The following is a 23,918-nucleotide window of genomic DNA, read 5'->3' on the forward strand; positions in this document are numbered from 1 at the left end:
ATTTCTCTGTGAAATGTGCGACCCCCTAATCCGAGATGTTGTCAATCTGGTCGTAGACTCTCTCACGAGGGAAAACAACCTCTATCCATCTCCCCAGTCAATAAGGTCACCTCGCACTCTTATAAACTCCAAAGAGTGAGTCCATTGAGCATAGGAGGCGGGAGGCCACTCGCTCCCTCTTTAACTGGTTTTCTTTCTTTCATTCACTCTGTCTTTTTGTCCAGCTCTCAGACTGTCTCACTCCCTTTCTCAATGCCACTCTGTCTCTCTAACAGCTCTTGGACTCTCCATCTGCCTCTATTTCTCTCTGTCTATCCCTCGCATATCCTCCCTTGCTCTGTCTCTTTCACAGGGTCGTACTGACTAGGCCAGCATTTATTACCAATCCCTAATTTCCCGGGGGGTGGGGGCGCAACTGGACCCTAATTTTAATTGAATTCAAATTGAACCCGTGGGACTTGAACCTGGGTCCCCAGATTGTGGCCTAAACCTCTGGATTGACAACTCAGTGATAATACCATGAGGCCATCACCTTCCCTCTAGCCACACTGGGCTCCCAGAGCTTGACTTCCAGGGAGAGAAAACTGTGATCTTTCTCCTTATCATGCTCTGAGCCCTAGCATTTTGACTCTCTCTCTCTCTCTCACTCTCTTTCTCTATCTATCTCTCTCTCCCTCCCCTCTCCCCCTCTTCTTGACCTGCTGTATGTGTTAAACTCACCAGTCCTGGGCTGAAGGATGTACTGGCACTGGGGTGAGGGATGCAGAGGAGGTTCATTAGATTGATTCCAGTGTTGAGAGGATTGGCTTATGAGAAGAAAGTGGGACTATGCTCATTGGAATTGAGCAGAATGAGGGGGGATCTTAGAGAAACATATACGATTATGAAGAGAATAGATAAGGTAGAAACAGGGAGGTTGCTTCCACTGGTGGGTGACTCTAGAACTGGGGCAAGGGGCACAGCTTCAACATAACGGGGAGCAGATTTAGGTCTGAGTTGAGGAGAAACATCCTTGCCCAAAGGGTTGTGAATCTGTGGAATTCCACGCCCAATGAAGCAGTTGAGGCTTCCCCATTAAATGGTTCTAAGGCAAAGACAGATACTGGAATAGTAAAGGAATTAAGGGTTATGGTGAGAGGAGTTGAGGTCACAAAAAGATCAGCCATGATCTTATAGAATGGGGAGCAGGCTCCATGGGGCCGAATAGTCTGTTCCTGTTGCTGTTTCTTATGGCCTTACGAAAGACGACCCACCTCCTGCTCACTTGTATGGTAGTGCAGTTTCATGGTCACTCAGCGAGGGGGAGGCAGACTGTGGAGGAGTGAGAGTTTGAGAGATCGAGCCACCACCCCAACCATGCACATGAGAGAGGGCGCACCCTCTTCCAACAGCAGTGCAGAGTAGATGGGCTGAACAGCCTGGGACGGGAGCAGAAGGGCGCGGGCTGACCTCCTGGAGGCTAGAGCTGAAGACGATCGGCTCAGCCAATGTGGGGTCGATGCTGCTTGCTCCATCAGGGATTAGCAGTGGCTCTGTGCTCAGGCCAACAGGCACATCAGGGGACAGTGGGAAATACTGTCGCTGCCACTTTCCAAAGCAGAGACAAGTCAACAAGTAAAGTAGATAGCAAACTGACTCCATCTGTAATCCCACTCAATCCATGTCGATAATCCGCTAAACCCATCCAATGATTCAGCTCAAAGCTCGGCCAGCTCGGAGCACTGCAATGTTAAGGTAACACAGAGAGCTCCTGATCACTGTCCAGCGATCCCTGGGTTCGAGAGACAGAGAGGGGAAATCAGCCAGGGATCCTGCTCCTGATCACTGTCCAGCGATCCCTGGGTTCGAGAGACAGAGAGGGGAAATCAGCCAGGGATCCTGCTCCTGATCACTGTCCAGCGATCCCTGGGTTCGAGAGACAGAGAGGGGAAATCAGCCAGGGATCCTGCTCCTGATCACTGTCCAGCGATCCCTGGGTTCGAGAGACAGAGAGGGGAAATCAGCCAGGGATCCTGCTCCTGATCACTGTCCAGCGATCCCTGGGTTCGAGAGACAGAGAGGGGAAATCAGCCAGGGATCCTGCTCCTGATCACTGTCCAGCGATCCCTGGGTTCGAGAGACAGAGAGGGGAAATCAGCCAGGGATCCTGCTCCTGATCACTGTCCAGCGATCCCTGGGTTCGAGAGACAGAGAGGGGAAATCAGCCAGGGATCCTGCTCCTGATCACTGTCCAGCGATCCCTGGGTTCGAGAGACAGAGAGGGGAAATCAGCCAGGGATCCTGCTCCTGATCACTGTCCAGTGATCCCTGTGTTCAAGAGGTGGGATGGGTGCGGAAATGAACCTGAACCCTAGAGGAATATAAAGGAAGCAGAAATGAACTCAACCATGGGATCAGAAGGCTAAAGATGCTGTGAAATGTCCTTGGCAAGTAGCATTGCAGAATGCCCCAAGTCATTTTATTGGTACATTAGGAGCAAGTGGGTAGCTAGGGAAAGGGTGGGCCCCCTCAGGGACAAAGGAGGGACTTTGTGTGTGGAGCTGCAGCAACAAGGTGAAGACTTTAATGAGTGTTTACCAAGGACAGAGATCATGATAGGATCAGGGAGGACTATCTTGATATTCTGTGGCATATTGATAATTAAGAAGAAGTTGATTGGTGTGGAAACCATGAGGGGTAGATAATTCTCCAGCTCGATCCTGGGATCCCAAAGGGAGTAAGAGAGGACATTGCAGGGCTTTGGCTTTGTATCCTCATTAGTCACAACTGAGGTACCAGAAGACTGGAGAATAGCCAATGCTGTTCCTTGGTTTATGAAGGGAAACAGGGATAATCCAGGAAATTACAGGCTGGTGAGCCCAATATGCATGGTACTGAAATTATTGGAGACAACCCTAGGGGCAGGATTAACTCACATTTGGAAAAGAACAGAATTATTAGGGATTGTCAAAGAATCCCTACAGCGAAGGACAAGACCATTTGGCCCATTGAGACCACACTAATTCTCTGAAGAGCATCCCACCCAGATCCCCCCAACCCCTTCTGCCATCCCTGTAACCCTGCATTTCCAATGGCTAACCTACCCAGCCTGCACATCCCCGAACACTGTGGGACAATTTAACATGGCCAATCCACCCTACACTGAACATCTTTGGACTGTGAGAGGAAACCGGAGCACCCAGTGGGAACCCATGCAGACATGGGGAGGACAAGCAAACTCTACACAGGCAGTTGCCTGAGGGTGGGATCGAATCCCTGATGCTGGGAGCCAACAGTGCTAACCACTGAGCCACTGTGCTGTCCCAGACAGAGAAGATTATTTGAATGTCATGGCAATTAGACTGAGTTTTTAAATGAAATTAATGAAGATGATTGATGAGGGGAGGGCAGTAGATGGTGTCTACATGGACGTTACTAAAAACATTTGACAAGATCCCTCATGGGAGGCTGTTCCTGAAGATTCAGTCCTATTGGATCCACGGGGACTGAGTCAGTTGGATAAACGTTGGCTTGGCCATAGCTGATTGAGGTGTCTTTCTGACTGGAGCTCTGTCAGCAGTGGTATTCCCCCTGGGATCAGTGGGATCAGTGTTGGGCCCCCTGTTGTCAGTAATATATAGAAATGATTTGGATGGGAATGTCGGGTCTCTGATCTGTAAGCTTGCGGCCACCGTGTAAATTGGTGGAGTTCTGGATAGTGAGGAAGGTTATCCAAGGATACAGCAGGATATAGATCAGCTGGAAAATTGGGCAGAGGAATGGCAGATGGAGTTTAATCCGGACAAGTGTGAGGTGATGTATTTTGGGAGGTGAACTGCACCAGGAAAGGATACAGTAAATAGTAGGACCTTTCGGTGCGTTGACACACAGAGGGATCTTGTGATGCATGGCCACAGTTCCCTGAAAGTGGCAGCACAGTGAGTAAAGTGGTGAAGAAGGCAATATAGCACACTGACCTTCATCGGTCGGGGCATTGAGTATAAACGTTGACAGGTCACTGTGCAGTTCTGTAAGACTTTAGCAAGGCCACATTTGGAACATTGTGTGCAGTTCTAGTGCCCACACTACAGGAAGGATGTGGGGCATTGGAGAGTGTGCAGGAGAGGTTTAGCAGGATGCTGCCTGGATGGGAGGGTATGAGCTACAAGAAAAGATTGGACAGACTTGGATTGCTTTCACGAGAGGGTCAGGGGCTGACAGGCAGCCTGAGAGAGTTATATAAAATGAAGAGAGGCTTGGATCGGGTGGGAATGTCAAATACCCGGGGGGGGGGGGGGGGGCATGGATTTAAGGTGAGACGGGGAATGTTTAAAGGACACGGAGGATTGTTGCGACCTGGAATGCAATTCCCAGGGGAGGTGGGAGAAGCAGATATGATGGTAATGTTTAAGATGCATTTATAGAGGCACAGGAACAGATCGGGAATAAAGGGGTAATGCATAGTGTTGTAGTGGTCTGCAACTGCTGATGTGAAATAAAAATTATTATGAGAAACCTGAAACTCAGGCAATAACAACTGAAAGACCTGCCCAAAAAGCAAAGCATGCTGGAAATGTATGTGCAGGACAGAAATGAGAAGCAATTCTGCCTGAGGGCAAGTCTTTGCAAAGTCTGAGCCCAGGTAATTGAAACCAGAGAGGCACCTGAACACATCAAAGGGAATGTGAAAGGGCAATTTAACCCTTGCTAACAAACAGAGGACGCTAGATACATGGGGCAGGCATGACTCAGTAACACCAGGTGTATATTCTGGGATAAAATCAGACGCTCAGCTCCCAAGAACTGACACATCAAAGGGTGCCCCGACACATCAGGGAAACCAAGTGGAGGCTTGGGAACCGCTTTGCAGAACACCTCCGCTCGGTTCGTGACAAACAACTGCACCTCCCAGCCGCAAACCATTTCAGCTCCCCCTTCGATTCCTCAGGCGACATGTCCATCCTGGGCCTCAATGATGCCACCCAAAGGTTGCAGGAACAGCAACTCATATTTCGCTTGGGAACCCTGCAGCCCAGTGGTATCAATGTGGACTTCACCAGCTTCAAAATCTCCCTTCCCCCTACCCCACCCCAAAACCAGCCCAGCTCGACGACGCCTCCCTAACCTGTCCTTCCTCCCACCTTTCCCCTCCTCAAGTCCCAACCCATCTCCTACCTACTGACCTCATCCTGCCCCCTTGACCTGTCCGTCCTCCCTGGACTGACCGATCCCCTCCCTACCTCCCAACCTACACTGACCTTTACTGGCTCCACCCCCCCCTTTGACCTGTCTGTCTCTCTTCACCTATCTACTCCTCTATCCATCTTCTATCACCCTCCCCCTCTCTCCCTATTTATTTCAGAGCCCTCTTCCCCTCCCCCACTTCTGAAGAAGGGTCCAGACCAAAAACATCAGCTTTCCTGCTCCTCTGATGCTGCTTGGCCTGCTGTGTTCATCCAGACCCACACCTTGTTATCTCAGATTCTCCAGCATCTGCAGTTCCTATTGCTTCTGGCTTGCCTTGAGCCCTTTCCTGAGACGTGTTGAGGTGCCTGGGTAAAATTAATACTGTGTACTCTGGTTGGGGCATTGAGGGTTTCTGAGAAACACTCTTGTTCCAAGGCAGCAACTTGCTTGCAGGTAGGCTGAGTAACAGAATGGCATTGTGGTCAGCACAGGCATGATGGGCCGAAGGGCCTGTTGCTCTATGTTGATTCTGCTATCAATGCGTATTGGCTGTAACGTAACTGATGAATAGGGGCACTCTGTTTCTAAAACGTGAGCTTGTGTTTCTATAAAGCGATTCCATCGGTGCACAGAAAGGGACAGGTTAAAGCAGCAGGGGAACAGTTCATAGAATAAGATCTTTACTGGCACCAAACAAACAGCTGCTTCATGAAAGAAGAACAAAAGAGCAAAATCTTTTTTAAACCAACTCCCAAGAAACGGTCAGAAGCCAACGAACCACAGCCATTCGCTTCTGCATTAGCTATTTTTCACCCTAACCCTGTAACCACAGCCATTCCTGAAGGTGATGATGATGATGATAATGACACTGTGTTAACAACACACAAACCTCAAAACCTCCTCTCCCCATCAAGCCATCTTGGTGTTAAATTTACTTTTATTTCATTATTAAACATTCATTCAAACAGTGCTATCATTTGTCCTAGGTTTTTGCGTGATATTTTTTGGTGGTCTGCCCCAACACTGCTTTTCCCATGGGCCCCATTATTTCTATAGCGCCACGTTGCGCTGGAATGCAACTGTTATAGCAGAACCGAGTGTACTGTACTCTTCGATAACAAAGTGTGGAGCTGGATGAACACAGCAGGCCAAGCAGCATCTCAGGAGCACAAAAGCTGACGTTTCAGGCTTAGACCGTACTCTTCTGTCTTTTATGGTCACTACTTCTGCTCCTGGTCACTGTCCAGTGATTCATAACACCATCAAAAATAGGAACAGGAAGAGGCCATTCAGTCCTTCGGGACTTCTGTGCTATTTACGAGGATCACAGCTGACCAACAACTTCTGTTTGTGTTTCTTACGGAACACAATATCCCTGAATTCCACTGTCTCACTTGGTTCCCTCACATTTCTGGGAGGTTATGCATCCTGTCTTAGGTTAAGACAAAACTAGACCATGTTCAATTCTTCTGCCGCTTTCGTTTTCCCATTATAATTTCCCTGGTGTGGAACTGATCTTGTTCTCTTCATGTATTTATAGAAGCCTTTTACAGTCAGTTTGTACGTTCCTGCAATTTCACTCTCAGACTTTATTTTTATCTTCTTGACCAAACCTTTAGTTCTCTTTTCCTGAATTGTAAAATTCTCCCAAACTTTAAGTTTGCTGTCATTTCTGGTGAAGGTCATCATATCTGGGTTAATCCTGGTGCCACGAGCTAGTGAGGGCAGGGGTGCAAGGACAGAGCAGATGAATGCGTGGCTGAGGACCTTGTTCAGGGGAGAAGGATTCACATTTTTGGATCATTGGAGTCTATTCTGGGATCGAAGTGGCCAGTATAAGAAGGATGGATTGCAATAGAATTGGAGAGGGACTGATACACTGGTGGGGAGATTTGCTAGAGCTGTTCAGAAGGATTTACACTAGGGGGAGGTGTGGGACCCAGCAAGATAGTGAGAAAAGAGATCAGTCTGAGACTGGTGCATTTGTGAAAAGGAATTAGTCAAACAGTTCAGGGCAGGCAGGAACAAAGCAGAGAATGAGGTAGGATGATAAATTAAGCTGCATTTATTTCAATGTGAGAGGCCTAACAGGTAAGGCAGATGAACTCAGGGCAAGGTTAGGAACGTGAGACTGGGATATCATAACAATTACAGAGACATGGCTCAGGGATGGACAGGACTGGCATTTTAATGTTCCTGGGTACAATGCTATAGGAGGGATAGAAAGGGGGTCAAGAGAGGAGGGGGAGTGGCATTTTTGATTAGGGATGACATTACGGCTATATTTAGGGAGGATATTCCTCGGAATATGTCCAGGGAAGATATTTGGTTGGAACTGAGAAAGAGGAAATGGATGATCATCTTATTGGGATTTTACTGTTAACCCCCCCCCCTACAATCAGCAGGAAATTGAGAAACACGTTTGTAAGGAGATTTCAGTTTTCCATTAGAAACTAGGGTGGTAATGGTGGGGGATTTTAACTTTCCAACATTGTCTGGGACTGCCATAGCGTTAAGGGCTTGGATGGAGAGGAATTTCAGTGTGTACAAGAAAATATTTTGATTCAGTATGTGGACGTACCTACTACAGAAGGGGCAAAATGTGACCTACTCCTGGGAAATAAGGCAGAACAAGTGACTGAGGTGTCAGTGGGGGAGCATTTTGTGGCCAGTATTGTAAAATAGTGATGGAAAATGGTAGACTGGAGCTAACATTTTAAATTGGAGGAAGGCCACTTTTGAAGATATGAGGCAAGAACTTAAAGTTGATTGGCGAGCGGATCTTCGCAGGTAAAGTGTCGGCTGGAAAATTGAAGAGTTCAAAAATGAGACAATGAGAATCCAGATTCAGTATGTTCCTGTTAGCCTGAAGGGCAAGGCTGGTAGGGAATGCTGAATGATGAGAGAGGGTTTGGCCAAGAATAAGAAGGAAGCATATGTCAGGTATAGACAGTAGAGATTGAGTGAATCCCAAGAAGAGTATTAAGGCAGTTGGTGTATAGCCTAGACGGAAGTCAGGAGGAGAAAGAAAGGGGACATGAAATATCTTTGACAAATAGAGTTAAGGAGAACCCAAAGGGATTCTACAAATACATTAGGGACTAAAGGGTAACTGGGGAGAGAATAGGGCCCCTTAAAGATCAGCAAGGTTGCCTATGTGTGGAACTATAGGACCTGGGGGAGATAGTAAACAAGTATTTGGCATCAGTGTTTACTGTGGAGAGGGAAATGGAAGATAGAGAACTTGGGGAAATAAATAGTGATATCTTGAAAAATGTTCATGTTACAGAAGAGGAGTGCTGGGTGTCTTAAAATGCACAAAGTTGGATAAATCCCTGGGACCTGATCAGGTGTACCTTAAAACTATTTGGGAAGCAAGGGAAGAGATTTCTGGTCCCCTTGCTGAGATATTTGTATCATCGATAGCCACAGCTGACGTGCTGGAAGTCTGGAGTTTGGCAGATGTGCTGTCATTATTTGAGAAAGGTGTAAAGGAAAATCCGGGGACTGACATCAGTGGTGGGCAGGTCCTGAGGGACAAGATTTGGAAAGACAAGGACTGATCAGGGATAGTCAACACGGCTTTGTGTGCAGGAAATCATGTCTCATTCACTTGACTGAGTTTTCTGAAGAAGTGACCAATAGGATTGATGAGGGCAATGAAGGTTGTTATTGGATGGATGTTGTGAAATTTGAAAAGGTTCAGAAAAAGATTTTCAAGGATGTTGCTAGGGTGGGAGTGTTTGATCTATAGGGAGAGGCTAAATAGTCTCAGGCTCTTTTCCCTGGTGTATCAGGGGCTGAAGGGTAACACCTATAGAAGTTTATCAAATCATGAGAGGCATGGATAGGGTGAGTAGTGAAGGTCATTTCCCCCAGGGTAGGGGAATCCAAAACTAGAGGGGCATAAGTTTAAGGTGAGGGGGGAAAGATTTAAAAGGGACCTAATGGTCAACTTTCACACAGAGAGTGGTGCGTGTATGGAATGAGCTGCCAGAGGAAGCGGTGGGGGCTGGTACAGTTACAGCATTTAAAAGGCATCAGGATGGGGACATGGATAGGAAAGGTTTAGAGGGATAGGGGCTAAATGCCGGAAAGTGGGACTAGATTTTTTTTAGGATATCTGGTTGCATGGATAAGTTAGACTGAAGGGTCTGTTTCCACATTGTATATCTCTATAACTCTATGTCCCTATGTCTCTTGTTGATAAAATCCAAAGATCTGTGATAGAAATGTTAACACAACATTGAGGCCTGAGTTTTAGATCTTCAGAATGTTGTCTTCCTTCTTATATTTTCCCATGCATCTTGCATGCCGCCTTCTATTTGCCTTATTTCTGCAAGTGTGTGTGTGTGTGTGAGAGAGAGAGTGAGTGTGTGTGTGTATGTATGTGTGTGTGTGAGTGTGTATGTGTGTGTGTGTGTGTGTGTGTGCACGCGAGTGTGTGCACGCGAGTGTGTGCGAGTGTGTATCTGTGTGCGTGTGTGGGTGTGCGAGTGTGCGCCTGTGTGTGTGTGAGTGTGTGCGTGTATGTGTGTGTGCAAGCGTGTGCCTGTGTGTGTGTGTGTGTTTGTAGTTTAAAGATGTACAGTTCCAGTTACATTTTGTAGATAGAAATCTTTGTTTTATTTTGCCCTGTAAGGAAGGATTTTACAAAACATTGAGATGTTTTCCATTCCTGTTAATATTGTACTTTGTGTCTGCATCATTGCATGGCCAAATTTCATCTGAACAAATGCCATCGACAATTTGACTGACAATCCCAGCCTGGTAGAATGAATATCAAACAACGACAAGTCAGAGCACAGAAAGGAGATAGAGGGCTTGGTGACATAGTGTGATGGGAACAGCCTCTCTCTCAATGTCAGTAAAACTAAAGAGCTGATCGTTGACTATAGGAAGTGGAGTGGAGAACACGCCCCTATCTACACCTGGGTGTGTGTGTATGTGAGTGTGCACCTTTAAACTACAAACACACACACACACACACACACACACACACACACACACACACACACACACACACACACACACTCACACACACTCACACACACACAACGCCTGGGTGGGGAGTATCAGGTTCCTCCGATTGACCATAACCAACAATCTGTCCTGGGTGCACCATTGAAAGCATCCTGCCTGGGTGCATAATGGCCTGGTATGGCAACTGCTCTGCCCAGGGCTGTAAGGAGCTACAGAAGGTGGGCTTGCTGCTGCAGGATTGTTGCCAACATCATCAAAGATCCCTCCCACCCTGGTTATAATCTCTTCCAACTCCTTCTGTCAGGCAGACGATACAGAAATTTAAACATACGCACCCCTGTCAGATTCAAGAACAGCTTCTTCCCCACCGTTAGTAAACTGCTGAATGGATTTTCATTTCAAATCTACTGTTTATCCTGCTCTGTGTACCTCCTGTGCGGTGTAACCTGACTGCCTCAATCTGTCTAAGTACCCTCATGATCTGTATGAGATAGTAAGAAGTACTGATGCTGGAGTCAGAGATAACACAGTCTGGAGCTGGATGAACACAGCAGGCCAGGCAGCATCAGAGGAGCAGAAAAGCTGATGTTTCGGGTTGGGTCCCTTCTTCAGAAGAGTCTTTCTTTTTCTGAAGGGTCCCAACGCAAAAAGTCAGCTTCCCTCCTCTTCTGATGCTGTCTGGCTTGTTGTGTTCATCCAGCTCCAGACTGTGTTATCAATGATCTGTATGTCTTTGTTAGCTGTGATCTGTTGGCACTGTTCACAAAACAAATTTTTTCACTGTACTTAGGTGCATGAGGCTGCAATAAATCACATCAGATCAAAATGAGAACTGACCTGAATAGCTTCTCTGCTGAAGGGCAGTTACAGAAACATGCCAGTCTCACCTGTTCCTTTAGATGGGTAGTGACACATGTGGGATAACTATGGAGAATTGCCTGTACTATTGACACAGTGAAGGTGCAGCATTGAACTTTTGAAGAAAAGAGGAAAAAGATTTGATTTGATTGGATTGATTTATTTATTGCCGCGTGCACCGGAGTACAGTGAAAATCTTTATTTCTGAGCCATGCAGGCAGATCATTGTAAGCAAGGACGCACAGATCATAGGGTGAAAATAAAGGTTAGACAGAGGCACACAGGATACATTGCACAGGGTGTGTATCAGGCAGGATCACCGTTAGCAAGTTCAGCGTTATTTGAGGCTGGAGTCCATTCCTCAACAGCAGGGAAGAAGCAGTTCCTGAACCTGCAGGTGAGTGTGTTCAGGTTTCTGTCGCTCTGCCTGAGGGAAGAGGTTGTAGGAGATCATTACCGGGGTTCGATGGGTCATTGATAATGTTGGCCAAATTTACACGACAGTGAGCCATGTAAATGGATCTCATGGATGGAAGGTTGGCTCTGAAGGGACACGCCTGTAATAGTGATTACAGTGTGTGTGAGCCCGATGGTGAGGGAACACCCCTGTAATAGTGATTTTGGTGTGTGAGAGAGAGAGTGTGAAGGAACACCCCTGTAATAGGAATTTCAGTGTTTGTGAGAGAGCGAGTGTGAATGAACAGCCCTATAATTGTGATTTCAGTGTGTGTGAGAGAGCGAGTGTGAAGGATCAGCCCTGTAATAATGATTTCAGTGTGTGAGAGAGCGAGTGTGAAGGAACAGCCCTGTAATAGTGATTTTGGTGTGTGTGAGAGCGAGTGTGAAGGAACAGCCCTGTAATAGTCATTTTGGTGTGCAAGAGAGCGAGTGTGAAGGAACAGCCCTGTAATAGTGATTTTGGGTGTATCTGAGCGGAGTTGTGAGGGAACAGCTCTGTAATAGTGATTTCAGTGTGTGAGAGAACGAGTATGAGGGAACACCCCTGTAATAGTGATTTCAGTGTGTGTGAGAAAGTGAGTGTGAAGGAACAGCCCTATAATAGTGATTTTGGTGTGTAAGAGAGCGAGTGTGAATGAACAGCCCTGTAATAGTGATTTTGGTGTGTGAGAGAGCGAGTGTGAAGGAACAGCCCTGTAATAGTGATTTTGGTGTGTGTGAGAGCGAGTGTGAAGGAACAGCCCTGTGATAGTCATTTTGGTGTGCGAGAAAGCGAGTGTGAAGGAACAGCCCTGTAATAGTGATTTCGGTGTGTGTGAGAGCGAGTGTGAAGGAACAGCCCTGTAATAGTGATTTCGGTGTGTGTGAGAGCGAGTGTGAAGGAACAGCCCTGTAATAGTGATTTCGGGTGTATCTGAGCGGAGTTGCGAGGGAGTGTTACTTTGTTGCTCATCTTTGATAGGTTGTGTGCCCTCCTTATATTCTGGGTTATTTGGATTTGATTCTCCATATGGGTTAAATGGAATGGTTACGCTGGTCCACTTGACTAAATCTCAGTGATTAAATTGTGGTGCCATTAGCGAGCTTGTCTTTGGAGAGACCAATTGTATTTGCTTCTCTGACGAGACATTAGTGGTATCATTCTGACTCTCTCTGGAACACCCGTTCTCAGTTAATGACTGCAGAATTCCACAATCTACTTCATACAGCCACTCTCTCCAACACAACATGATTTCCTCCAGATTCATCCACCCGTTCCCCAAAGATATCTGCTCTTTCATTCTCTATTGCTCAAATTAGATCTCTCCGCTAACAGTCTGTGAGCTGCAATCAACTTCTCTCTGTGTAAACTGAGACTATACAGGAACTGAGATAGCGGGAAATCAGCCAGAGTTCCTGCTCTGAATTACTATAACTGTACAGCACGGAAACTGAACCTTCAGTCCAACTTGTCCATGCCGACAAGCTATCCGAAATTAATCTAGTCCCATTTGCCAGCATTTGGCCCATATCCCTCTAAACCCTTCCTATCCATGTACCCATCCTGATGCCTTTTAAATGCTGTAACTATTCCAGCCCCCACCACTTCCTCTGGCAGCTCATTCCATACATGCATCACCCTCTGTGTGAAATAGTTACTCCTCAGGTCCCTTTTAAATCTTTCCCCTCTCACCATAAACCTATGCCCCTCTAGTTTTGGACTCCCCTACCCTGGGGGAAAGACCTTGTCTAGTCACCATCTCCATGCCCCTCATGATTTTATAAACCTCTATAAGGTCACCCCTCAGCCTCTGGCGCTCCAGGGAAAATAGCCCCAGTCTATTCAGCCTCTCCCTGTAGCTCAAACCCTCCAACCCTGGCAACATCCCTGTAAATCTTTTCTGAACCCTTTCAAGTCTCACACCATCCTTCCTACAGCAGGGAGACCAGGATTGCACGCAGTGTTCCAAAAGTGGCCCTAACCAATGTCCTGAACAGCTGCAACATGACCCTCCCAACTCCCTCTACTCAATGCACTGACCAATAAAGGCAAGTGTCCCAAACACCATCTTCACTATCCTGTCTACCTGTGACTCCACTTTCAAGGAACTATGAACCTGCGTTCCAAAGTCTCTTTGTTCAGCAATACTCCCCAGGACCTTACCGTTAAGTGTATACGTCCTGCCCTGATGTGCCTTCCCAAAATGCAGCACTTCACATTTATCTGAATTAAACTCCATCTGCCACTCCTCGACCCATTGGCCCATCTGATCATGGTCCTGTTGTACTCTGAGGAAACCTTCTTCCCTTCCCACTACATCTCCAATTTTAGAGTCATTTGTAAACTTACTGACCACTTGCTTTGTTCACATCCAAATCATTTACATAATTGGAGTTAGGAGAATACAGCCAGGCTTTCTGCTCCTGATCACCGTGTTAGACAGAGACAAAGAGAGAGAGAGAGTTGGGGGATGTGGAGAGCTATCAGCCAGGATATCCCTGTCCCTATTCGAGAACGTATTGCCCAATTCTGCCCTGTATTTCCCTTGCGCACACTCATACTCACACACACACACACACACACACACACACACACACGCAAATGCACACACACTTTCTCTCTCTTCCCTACGCACACACACACGGACACACACACACGGACACAGACACACGGACACACACACGGACACACACACACGGACACACACACACACGGACACAGACACACGGACACACACGGACACACACACGGACACACACACACGGACACACACGGACAAACACACGGACACACACACACGGACACACACACGGACACACACAGACACACACACACACGGACACACACACACACGGACACACATGGACACACACGCACACACACAGACACACACACACGGACACAGACACACGGACACACACGGACACACACGCACGCACACAGACACACACACACGGACACAGACACACGGACACACATGGACACACACACGGACACACACACACGGACACACACACGGACACACACACAGACACACACGGACTCACAGACTCTCTCTTCATTTACCTAATGACTATTTAAATGCCCTTAAACTTGACGAGTCTACCTCCGTTACAGGCAGATTATTCCACGCCCTTGCTACTCTCTGAGTAAAGAACCTACCTCTGACATTTGTCCTATATCTATCACCCCTCAATTTAAACCTATGTCTCCTCATGCGAGCCATCTTCATCTGAGGAAAAAGTCTCTCACTGCCCACCCTATCTAACTCTCTGATCATGTTGTAAGTCTCTATTAGGTCACCTCTTAACCTTCTTCTCTCTAACGAAAACAGCCTCAAGTCCCTCAGCCTTTCCTCATAACGCCTTCCCTCCATACCAGGCAACATCCTGGTAATCTCCTGTGCACCATTCCCAATGCTTCCACATCCTTCCTGTAATGCGGCGACCAGAACTGAACACAATATTACAAGTGCGGCCGCACCAGAGTTTTGTACAGCTGCAACATGACCTCATGGCTCCGAAACCCAATCCCTCTATTAATAAAACCTAACACACTGTCGTGCCTCACAAACCTTACTGAATTCTTTGAGAAGGTGACCAAACAGGTAGATGAGGGTAAAGCTTTTGATGTGGTGTATATGGTTTTCAGTAAAACGTTTGATAAGGTTCGCCATGGTAAGCTGTTGCAGAAAATACGGAGGCATGGGATTGAGGGTGATTTAGAGGTTTGGATCAGAAATTGGCGAGCTGGAAGAAGACAGAGGGTGGTAGTTGATGAGGAATGTTCATCCTGGAGTTCAGTTACTAGTGGTATACCGCAAGGATCTGTTTTGGGGCCACTGCTGTTTGTTATTTTTATAAATGACCTGGTTGAGGGCAATAAAACTTAACACACCGTATGCCTTCTTAACAACCCTATCAACCTGGGTGGCAACTTTCAGGGATCTATGCACATGGACACCGAGATCTCTCTGCTCATCCACACTACCAAGAATCTTACCATTAGCCCAGTACTCTGTATTCCTGTTACTCCTTCCAAAGTGAATCACCTCACACAGTTCCACATTAAACTCCATTTGCCACCTCTCAGGCCAGCTCTGCAGCTTATCCATGTCCCTCAATAACCTGCAACATCCGTCTGCACTATCCACAACTCCACCGACTTCAGTATCATCTGCAAATTTACTAACCCATCCTTCTACGCCCTCATCCAGGTCATATATAAAAATGACAAACAGCACTGGCCCCAAAACAGATCCCTGTGGTACACCACTAGTAACTGAACTGCAGGATGAACACTTCCCATCAACCACCAGCCTCTGTCTTCTTCCAGCAAGCCAATGTCTGATCCAAACCACTAAATCACCCTCAAACCCATGCCTCTGTGTTTTCTGCAATAGCCTACCGTGGACAACCTTATCAAATGCTTTACTGAAATCCATATACAGCACATCAACCGCTTTACCCTCATCTACCTGTTTGGTCACCTTCTCAAAGAACTCGGTAAGGTTTGTAAGGCATGACCTACCCTTCACAAAACCGTGTTGACTAATCAAATTATACCTTTCTAGATGATTATAAATCCTCTCTCTTATAATCCTTTCCAACACTTTTCCCACAACCGAAGTAAGGCTCACTGGTCTATAATTACCAGGGTTTCCTCTACTCCCTTTCTTGAACAAGGGGCCAACATTTGCTATCCTCCAGCCTTCTGGCACTATTCCTTTAAACAATGACAACATAAAGACCAAAGCCAAAGGCTCTGCAATCTCCTCCCTAGCTTCCCAGAGAATCCTAGGATAAATCCCATCCAGCCCAGGGGACTTATCTATTTTCACACACTCCAGAATTACTAACACCCCCTCCTTGTGAACCACAATCTCTAGGAGAGAGGCAGAGACACAGAGAAAGATAGATAGAGACACTGAGAGAAAGACAGAGAGAGTGAGTGAGAGAGAGAAATGGTGAGAGAGAGAGAGAGACACAGACAGAGAGACAGAGGCAGTGGAGGGGGAGAAACAGAAAGAGGTAGATCGAGACAGATTGACAGAAAGAGAGACAGAGAAAAGGAGAGATAGGGTGAGAGTGTCAGAAAGTCTGAGATAGAAAGATGGAGAGAAAGGAAGAGACAGACGGAAATAGGCAGCATGAGAGAGAGCGAGAGAGTGTGAGAGAAAGGGAAAGACACAGAGACAGAGAGATATAGAGCCAAGGAGAGGGAGCGAGAGGCTCGCAGATAGAATCAGGAAGAGGGTAAAAATACAGAGAGAGAAAGACAGATAGAGGCATACAGACAGAAAACTAGAGACTGAGACAGAAAGTCGGAGAGAGACAGAGAGAGAAGGAGAGAGAGAGGGGGTGTAAGAGAGAGAGAGAGAGAAATTTATAGAGTGATAGAGTCAGAGTCATATGCAATGAAAACAGACTCTTCAGTTCAACTGTCCTGTGTTGATCAGATACCTCAATCTGAACTATCCCATTTGCTCACATTCCTCTAAACTCTTCATATGCATGTACCTGTCCAAATGCTATTTCAACATTTTACCTGCATCAATCAGTTGGAATCAAGGATGGGGACGGAGAGATAGAAAATGAAAGAGGAGTGAGAGAGACACAGAGAGTGAGAGAGAGAGAGAGAGAGTGAGACAAAGGAAGACAGGGAGCAAGAGGGAGAGAGACAGAAAGAGACGGGGAGAGAAACAGAGACACAGAGAGAAAAAGAGGGGGTGAGGGAGAGAGATGGACAGAGAGAGAGTGATACACAGAAGGAGAAAGTCAGGGGAAGAGAGAGAGAATGAGAAAGAGACAGAGAGAGTGAGACGGAGGTGAGTGTGGTGGGGGGTAGAGAGAGAGGTGGGGGTATTGCTTTAAAAAGAGGCAGTGAGTGTGAGGGTAGTGTTTGAGGACCTTGAGGGTAGGGGAGTGGAGGGTGTGGGGGAAAGGTAGTTGCAGTGCTGAGGCTGGGCTTGGCTGAGTGTTTGAGTATTATAATCCCCTGATCTCCCCTAGTTCCACTTCCAGCATGTAGAGTAGTGGACCCCCCAGGAGAATTCTCTGCAGTTAGCTCAGAGAAATGTCTAAGGAACGGGGAGGGTGGAGGGAGTGATTACAAGCAGGCTTTCAACCTATTTAATTATAGATGTTGGTGCCCACAGAGAGGAAGCTGTTAAATCGCACAGTCCATTTGTGAGTAAATTGGATTTGTGGGATCCCAGTCCATCGGATCAGATCTGGGAGCGAGTGCTTAGAGCCAAAGGCATCTCCAAGCGCTGCCTCTCTGTCTGTCTTTCCTCTCCATCGTTCTCTCTCTCCCTCCCTATTCCCTTCGAACTGTCCCCCACTCTCACCCTTTCCCGTGTCTCAGTATCTCTTTCTATCTCTGTCCCTCAGCGTCTCTCCAACCTTTCATCTCCACCTTGCTCACTCTCTCTCTCTCTCACTTTCGCTCCCCATTTCTCCTTCCTCCCCTCTGCTCGGACACACTCCCCACCCCGGGCGACGATGGGTTTCATTGAGGACTTTTTCACTTATGAGACTCCGAAATCAGTGGTTGTCAAAAGCTGGACTGTGGGCATCATTAACCGAATAATGCAGCTTCTTATAATCACCTACTTCATCGGGTAAGTGCACTTTCATTGCTGTAGCGCCTGCTCCATCCACTGCAGACACACTTTCATTGCTGCAGCGCCTGCTCCATCCACCGCAGACACACTTTCATTGCTGCAGCGCCTGCTCCCTCTGCCGCAGACACATTTTCATTGCCGTAGCGCCTGCTCCCTCTGCCGCAGATACACTTTCATTGCCGTAGCACCTGCTCCCTCTGCCGCAGATACACTTTCATTGCTGTAGCGCCTGCCCCATCCACCGCAGACACACTTTCATTGCTGTAGTGCCTGCCCCATCCACCGCAGACACACTTTCATTGCTGTAGCGCCTGCTCCCTCTGCCGCAGACACATTTTCATTGCCGTAGCGCCTGCTCCCTCTACCGCAGACACACTTTCATTGCTGTAGCGCCTGCTCCATCCACCGCAGACACACTTTCATTACTGTAGCGCCTGCTCCCTCCACCACAGACACACTTTCATTACTGTAGCGCCTGCTCCATCCACTGCAGACACACTGTCATTGCTGTAGCACCTGCTCCATCCACTGCAGACACATTTTCATTGCTGTAGCGCCTGCTCCCTCTGCCGCAGACACATTTTCATTGCCGTAGCGCCTGCTCCCTCTACCGCAGACACACTTTCATTGCTGTAGCGCCTGCTCCATCCACCGCAGACACACTTTCATTACTGTAGCGCCTGCTCCCTCCACCACAGACATACTTTTATTGCTGTAGTGCCTGCCCCATCCACCGCAGACACACTGTCATTGCTGTAGTGCCTGCTCCATCCACCACAGACACACTTTCATTGCTGTAACGCCTGCCCCATCCACCGCAGACACACTTTCATTGCTGTAACGCCTGCTCCATCCACCACAGACACACTTTCATTGCTGTAGCGCCTGCCCCATCCACCGCAGACACACTTTCATTGCTGCAGTACCCGGTCACTCGGTCAGTAGTGCCTGGTCATTGTATCACAGATGCACTTTCAATGCTGTAGCCTCTGCTCTCTCCTTCACAGGCACACTTTGGTGATTTTAGCATGGGCTGACACTGTCACAGTTTCATCTCGTGGAGCCTGCTCACTCCATCGCAGGCATGCTTTCATTGTTCTAGCGCCTGCTCACTTCACTGCAGGCATATTTCTCATTGCAGTAGCTCCTGATCACTTCCATTTCTGTAGCGCCTGTTCCCTCCACCACAACATTCACAGCATTATTTTCGCAGTAACCCACGGGGGTGTGTTATTAGAGAATATACACACCATCACATCCAGTGTTGTACTACACATTAAGCCACATTTGTGCTGTGTTTGCTCACACGCTCAGCTTGCCTGAATCATCTCGAAGGCTCCTTAAGTCGTCCTCACAATCCTGCTGTGTCATCATCAGATTTGGAAATGCTGTCCATGGTTCCCCCTATCCAGGTCAGCATAAGGAACAGCCAGGGAATAGCACTTCTGTATCCCACCCGTCACTGCCTGCCACTCAGAAGGAGAAAACACCTATTTATTCCAAGCAATGAAGACCCTGAGCTCCCAGTTGCCTGCCACTTTAACACACCACCCCATTCCGCGACCAGCATCTCTTGCTGCAGTGTACCAGCGAAGCCTGGGGCGAGCTGGAGGAACAACACCTCATTCTCTGCCTGGGGACCCTGCAGCCCTCCAGACTCAATACTGAGCTCAACAATGTTAGGGCTTGACGGACCTTCTCCCATGTCCTTACCCTGATCCTCACACACCAGGCCTTGTTACCACATGGTCTGCTACAACACACACCCATTGTCAGCCCTTTGTCCGTCCCCATGAGCAGGTAGTGATGCTTTCAGGCTGGCCGTTCCTCATTCCTTTCTCTGCCCATTCACTGCACTCTCTCTGTGTCTCCCCCTGCCCCGGACCGTAGCCCCCAACCCCATTCGCCCCATTCCAACCACCCTTTCTGAGCCATGATCAGTTCTAAAGAAGGACCCAAAATGTTCACTCTGCCTTCTTTTTCCCCCACAGATGCTGCCAGGCATGCTGACTTTCTCCTGCAGTTTCTGCCTTTGTAGCATTTATTCCCACACTCACTGTTTCCTGTCTGTCAGACCATTCCTAATCCATACATTCCTCCCAATCCCATGTGCTTTAACATTTCCCTGGAATCGCTTATGAGGGACATCATCACAAACCTTTTGAAAATCCAAATTCCCTCCATCCGCTGCTTCCCCCTTATCTATTCCAGTAGTTACATTTCCCCTGAAACACCAGAAGTTCATTACGTGTGATCTGCCTTTCAGAAACCCGAACTGTCTTTGGCCAATCTGCACATGCTTTCCAAATGGTCAGTTATCCTCTTTTTCATAACAGAGTCCAGAAATTTGCCTGTTACTGATGTTAAACTAATTGCTCTGTAATTATCTGCTTTATTTCCACTTCTTTTTTAAACCTTGGGGTTACATTTGCTACCCTTCAATCTGTAGGGTCCGCTCCAGTCTCCATTGAATCTTGGAACATGAAACTGATGTACCCCATCCTTCCAGGGCCACTCCCCTGAGTACTCTGGGCTGTAGGTTATCAGGCGCTGGAGATTTATCAGCCTTTAACTCATTCATCTCTCCAGCAGCATTTTCTTACCAATTCTAATTTTCCTTCAATTCTAGTCCTTTACTTAGTTACTTAATGTTTCTGTGAGGATTTTTCTGAATGCTTTTCTGAAGACAGAACCAAAATGTTCAATTCATCTGCCTTTCTTTGTCCCCTGTTAGAAATGTGTAATGTAGGGATCATAGGTTTGCAGATGACATCAAAATTGGACAGCAAAGAAGGTTCCCCCGGAGGACAACAGGACCATGATCAGATGGGCCAATGGGCCCAGGAGTGGCAGATGGAGTTTAATTTAGATAAATGTCAGGTGCTGCATTTTGGAAAGGCAAATCAGGGCAGGACTTACACACTTCACGGTAAGGTCCTGGGGAGTGTTGCTGAACAGAGAAACCTTGGAATGCAGGTTCATAGTTCCTGGAAAGTGGATTTGCGGTAGACAGGGCGGTGAAGGGGTTTTTTGGTGCGCTTGCCTTTATTGGTCAGTGCATTGAGTATATGGAGTTGGGAGGGTCATGTTGGGGCTGTACAGGACATTGGTGAGGGCCACTTATGGAATACTGTGTGGAATTCTGGTCTCCCTGCTACAGGAAAGATGTTGTGAAACTTGAAAGGATTCAGAAAAGATTTACAAGGATGTTGCCGGGGTTGGAGGGTTTGAGATACTGGGAGAGGCTGAATAGACTGGGGCTATTTTCCCTGGAGCGCCAGAGGCTGAGTGGTGGCCTTACAGAGGCTTATAAAATCATGAGGGGCATGGAGACGGTAGGTAGTCAAAGTCTTTTCCTGAGGGTAGGGGAAATCCAAAACTAGAGGGGCCTTGGTTTAAGGTGAGAGGGGGAAGATTTAAAAGGGACCTAAGGGACAACATTTTCACACAGAGGGTGGTGCGTGTATGGAATGAGCTGCCAGAGGAAGTGGTGGAGGCTGGTACAGTTACAGCATTTAAAAGGCATCTGGATGGGGACATGAATAGGAAGGGATTAGAGGGATATGGGCCAAATGCTGGCAAATGGGACTAGATTAATTTGGGATATCTGGTCAGCATGGATGAGTTGAACGAAAGGGTCTGTTTCCGTGCTGTACAGCTCTATGAATCTATAATTTCCCTGAGATCTGACTGTAAGGGGCTTTGATGTGTCCTCACTAATCCTTTTTCATTCACATATTTATAGAATGTTTTATTGAGGTTTCTATGATCCTTGAAATTTTATCTTTACTCTGTTTTCCCCCTCTTGATGGAGTATTTTGCTGAATTCTAAAATGCTCCCAGTCCTCAGGCTTGCTGATTTTTTCTGGCAATTTTGTACATGTCCTCTTTGGATCCAACACTATCCCTGTTTTAGTTTTACATGTGATGGTTGACTGACTATTCCTCTGTGACTTTTGCCCCAGGAAGTATTGAATATTTGTTATAATCCATGCACATGTTTTTTAATGGTGAACCATTATGTATTTAATAACTTTCCCCAATCCATCCTTGCCAATTTGCAGCTCGTACCTTCAAAGTTTCCTTTATTTAGATTCTGGACTCTAGTTTTGGCTTTCTCTCTCCATTTTAATGAAGAATTCTATCATCTTTTGGTCACTCCTCCCCATTGGGCTGCACACAACAGTTTGTTCAAGCAACCTTTCCCATTGCACAGTTGCTGGTCTGGAAAAGCCTGTTTTCTGGCTGTTTCCTCAGTTAATCAGTCTAATACAACTATCACATGCAGATTGCACGACTAGTCTCCATATGTCCCATGCTGTTTAGTTTCTCCAATTGATATATAAATTACACTGACCCAGGATAACCGCCGGCCCTCTTATTCCTTGCCTCTCTGCTTCCTTATTTAACACCTTCCCTTACATCTGCTCCACTGCCTGGGGGCTGGAGACCCCGCACAGCGTTGGTTTCCGCCCCTTGGGTTTTCTGATCTCCTCCCAGGCAGATTTCATATAACCATCAGAACTAGAAACAGGAGGAGGCCATTCGGCCCCTCAAGCCTGGTTCCCTACTCCATATGATCGTGGCTGATCTCGCATCCCTCACATTCACTTTCCTGCCCTTGATTCCTCGAATGGTTAAGAATCTCTGTCTCTCTCTCTCTCTCTCCGCCTTGAATATCCGCAAGGACTCTCCCCCCCACCCCCCCAACAGCTCTCTGTGGTAAGGAGTTCCAAAGACTCCCAATCCTCTGAGAGAAGAAATTCCTCCTCATCTCAGTCTGAAACTGGTTCCCCCCCGCCATTCTGAGACTGTGCTCTCTGGTCCCAGACCATCCCACGGGGGGTGGCGGGGGGGGTTGGGGAACACCTTCTCAGCATTGTCCCCGTGAAGCCCCTTAACAATCCCATATATTTCAATGAGATCCCTTCTCATTCCTTTAACCTCCAGTGAGCACGGTCCCAACCTGTTTAACCTTTGCTTAGAAGACAGTCCCTCCATCGCAGAGATCATCCCAGTGAACCTTCTCTGAACTACCTCCACTGAAATGCAATCATTCATTAAATAAGGGGACCTAACCTGCTCACAGTGTTCCAGATGTGGTCTCCCCAGCACCTTGTACAGCTGCAGTAAGACTTCCCTTCTCTCATATTCCAACCCCCTTAAAACAAGGGCCGACATTCCACGATGCTTCCTGATTCCCTGCTGACCCTGTGAGCTAGCTTTCTGTCTTTCCAAAACTCACATTATCCCACATTACACTCCATTCCTTAACATTTTTCCCAATTACTTTACCCAACAATATCTCCCTGTAAACTGCTTGTATCCATGTCATAGTCTGTCATTGCCATTTCCTGATGTTCTGAGCCAATATCCTTCCTCACACATGCATTAAATTGTCTCCTTTATGAATTCCCCTACCCCTTTCACTGACGTTTCGGGTCTGGGCCCTTCTTCAGAAAATTCATTTTTTCTGAACAATGATCCAGACCCGAAACATCAGCCTTCCTGCTCCTCTGATGCTGCTCGGCCTGCTGTGTTCATCCAGCAGCTTTCCTGCTCCTCAGATGCTGCCTGGCCTGCTGTGTTCATCCAGCAGCTTTCCTGCTCCTCTGATGCTGCTTGTCCTGCTGTGTTCATCCAGCAGCTTTCCTGCTCCTCTGATGCTGCTCGGCCTGCTGTGTTCATCCAGCAGCTTTCCTGCTCCTCAGATGCTGCCTGGCCTGCTGTGTTCATCCAGCAGCTTTCCTGCTCCTCTGATGCTGCTTGTCCTGCTGTGTTCATCCAGCAGCTTTCCTGCTCCTCTGATGCTGCTTGTCCTGCTGTGTTCATCCAGCAGCTTTCCTG

The 23,918-nt window shown here is 47.4% G+C and overlaps 1 protein-coding gene across 1 annotated transcript in view; it reads left to right on the forward strand.

Annotated features, from left to right (window-relative positions):
• Positions 1–17,682: 17,682 nt before the first annotated feature.
• Positions 17,683–23,918, forward strand: part of p2rx3b (purinergic receptor P2X, ligand-gated ion channel, 3b) — a 34,779-nt gene continuing 28,543 nt past the window's right edge. The window contains exon 1 of the mRNA XM_059642763.1: positions 17,683–18,068. Coding sequence (XP_059498746.1) covers positions 17,950–18,068 — 119 coding nt within the window. The 5' untranslated portion in view covers positions 17,683–17,949. The remainder of the gene's footprint in view (positions 18,069–23,918) is intronic.

This window comes from Stegostoma tigrinum, chromosome 46, assembly GCF_030684315.1.
Source record: "Stegostoma tigrinum isolate sSteTig4 chromosome 46, sSteTig4.hap1, whole genome shotgun sequence".
Lineage (NCBI taxonomy): Eukaryota > Metazoa > Chordata > Chondrichthyes > Orectolobiformes > Stegostomatidae > Stegostoma > Stegostoma tigrinum.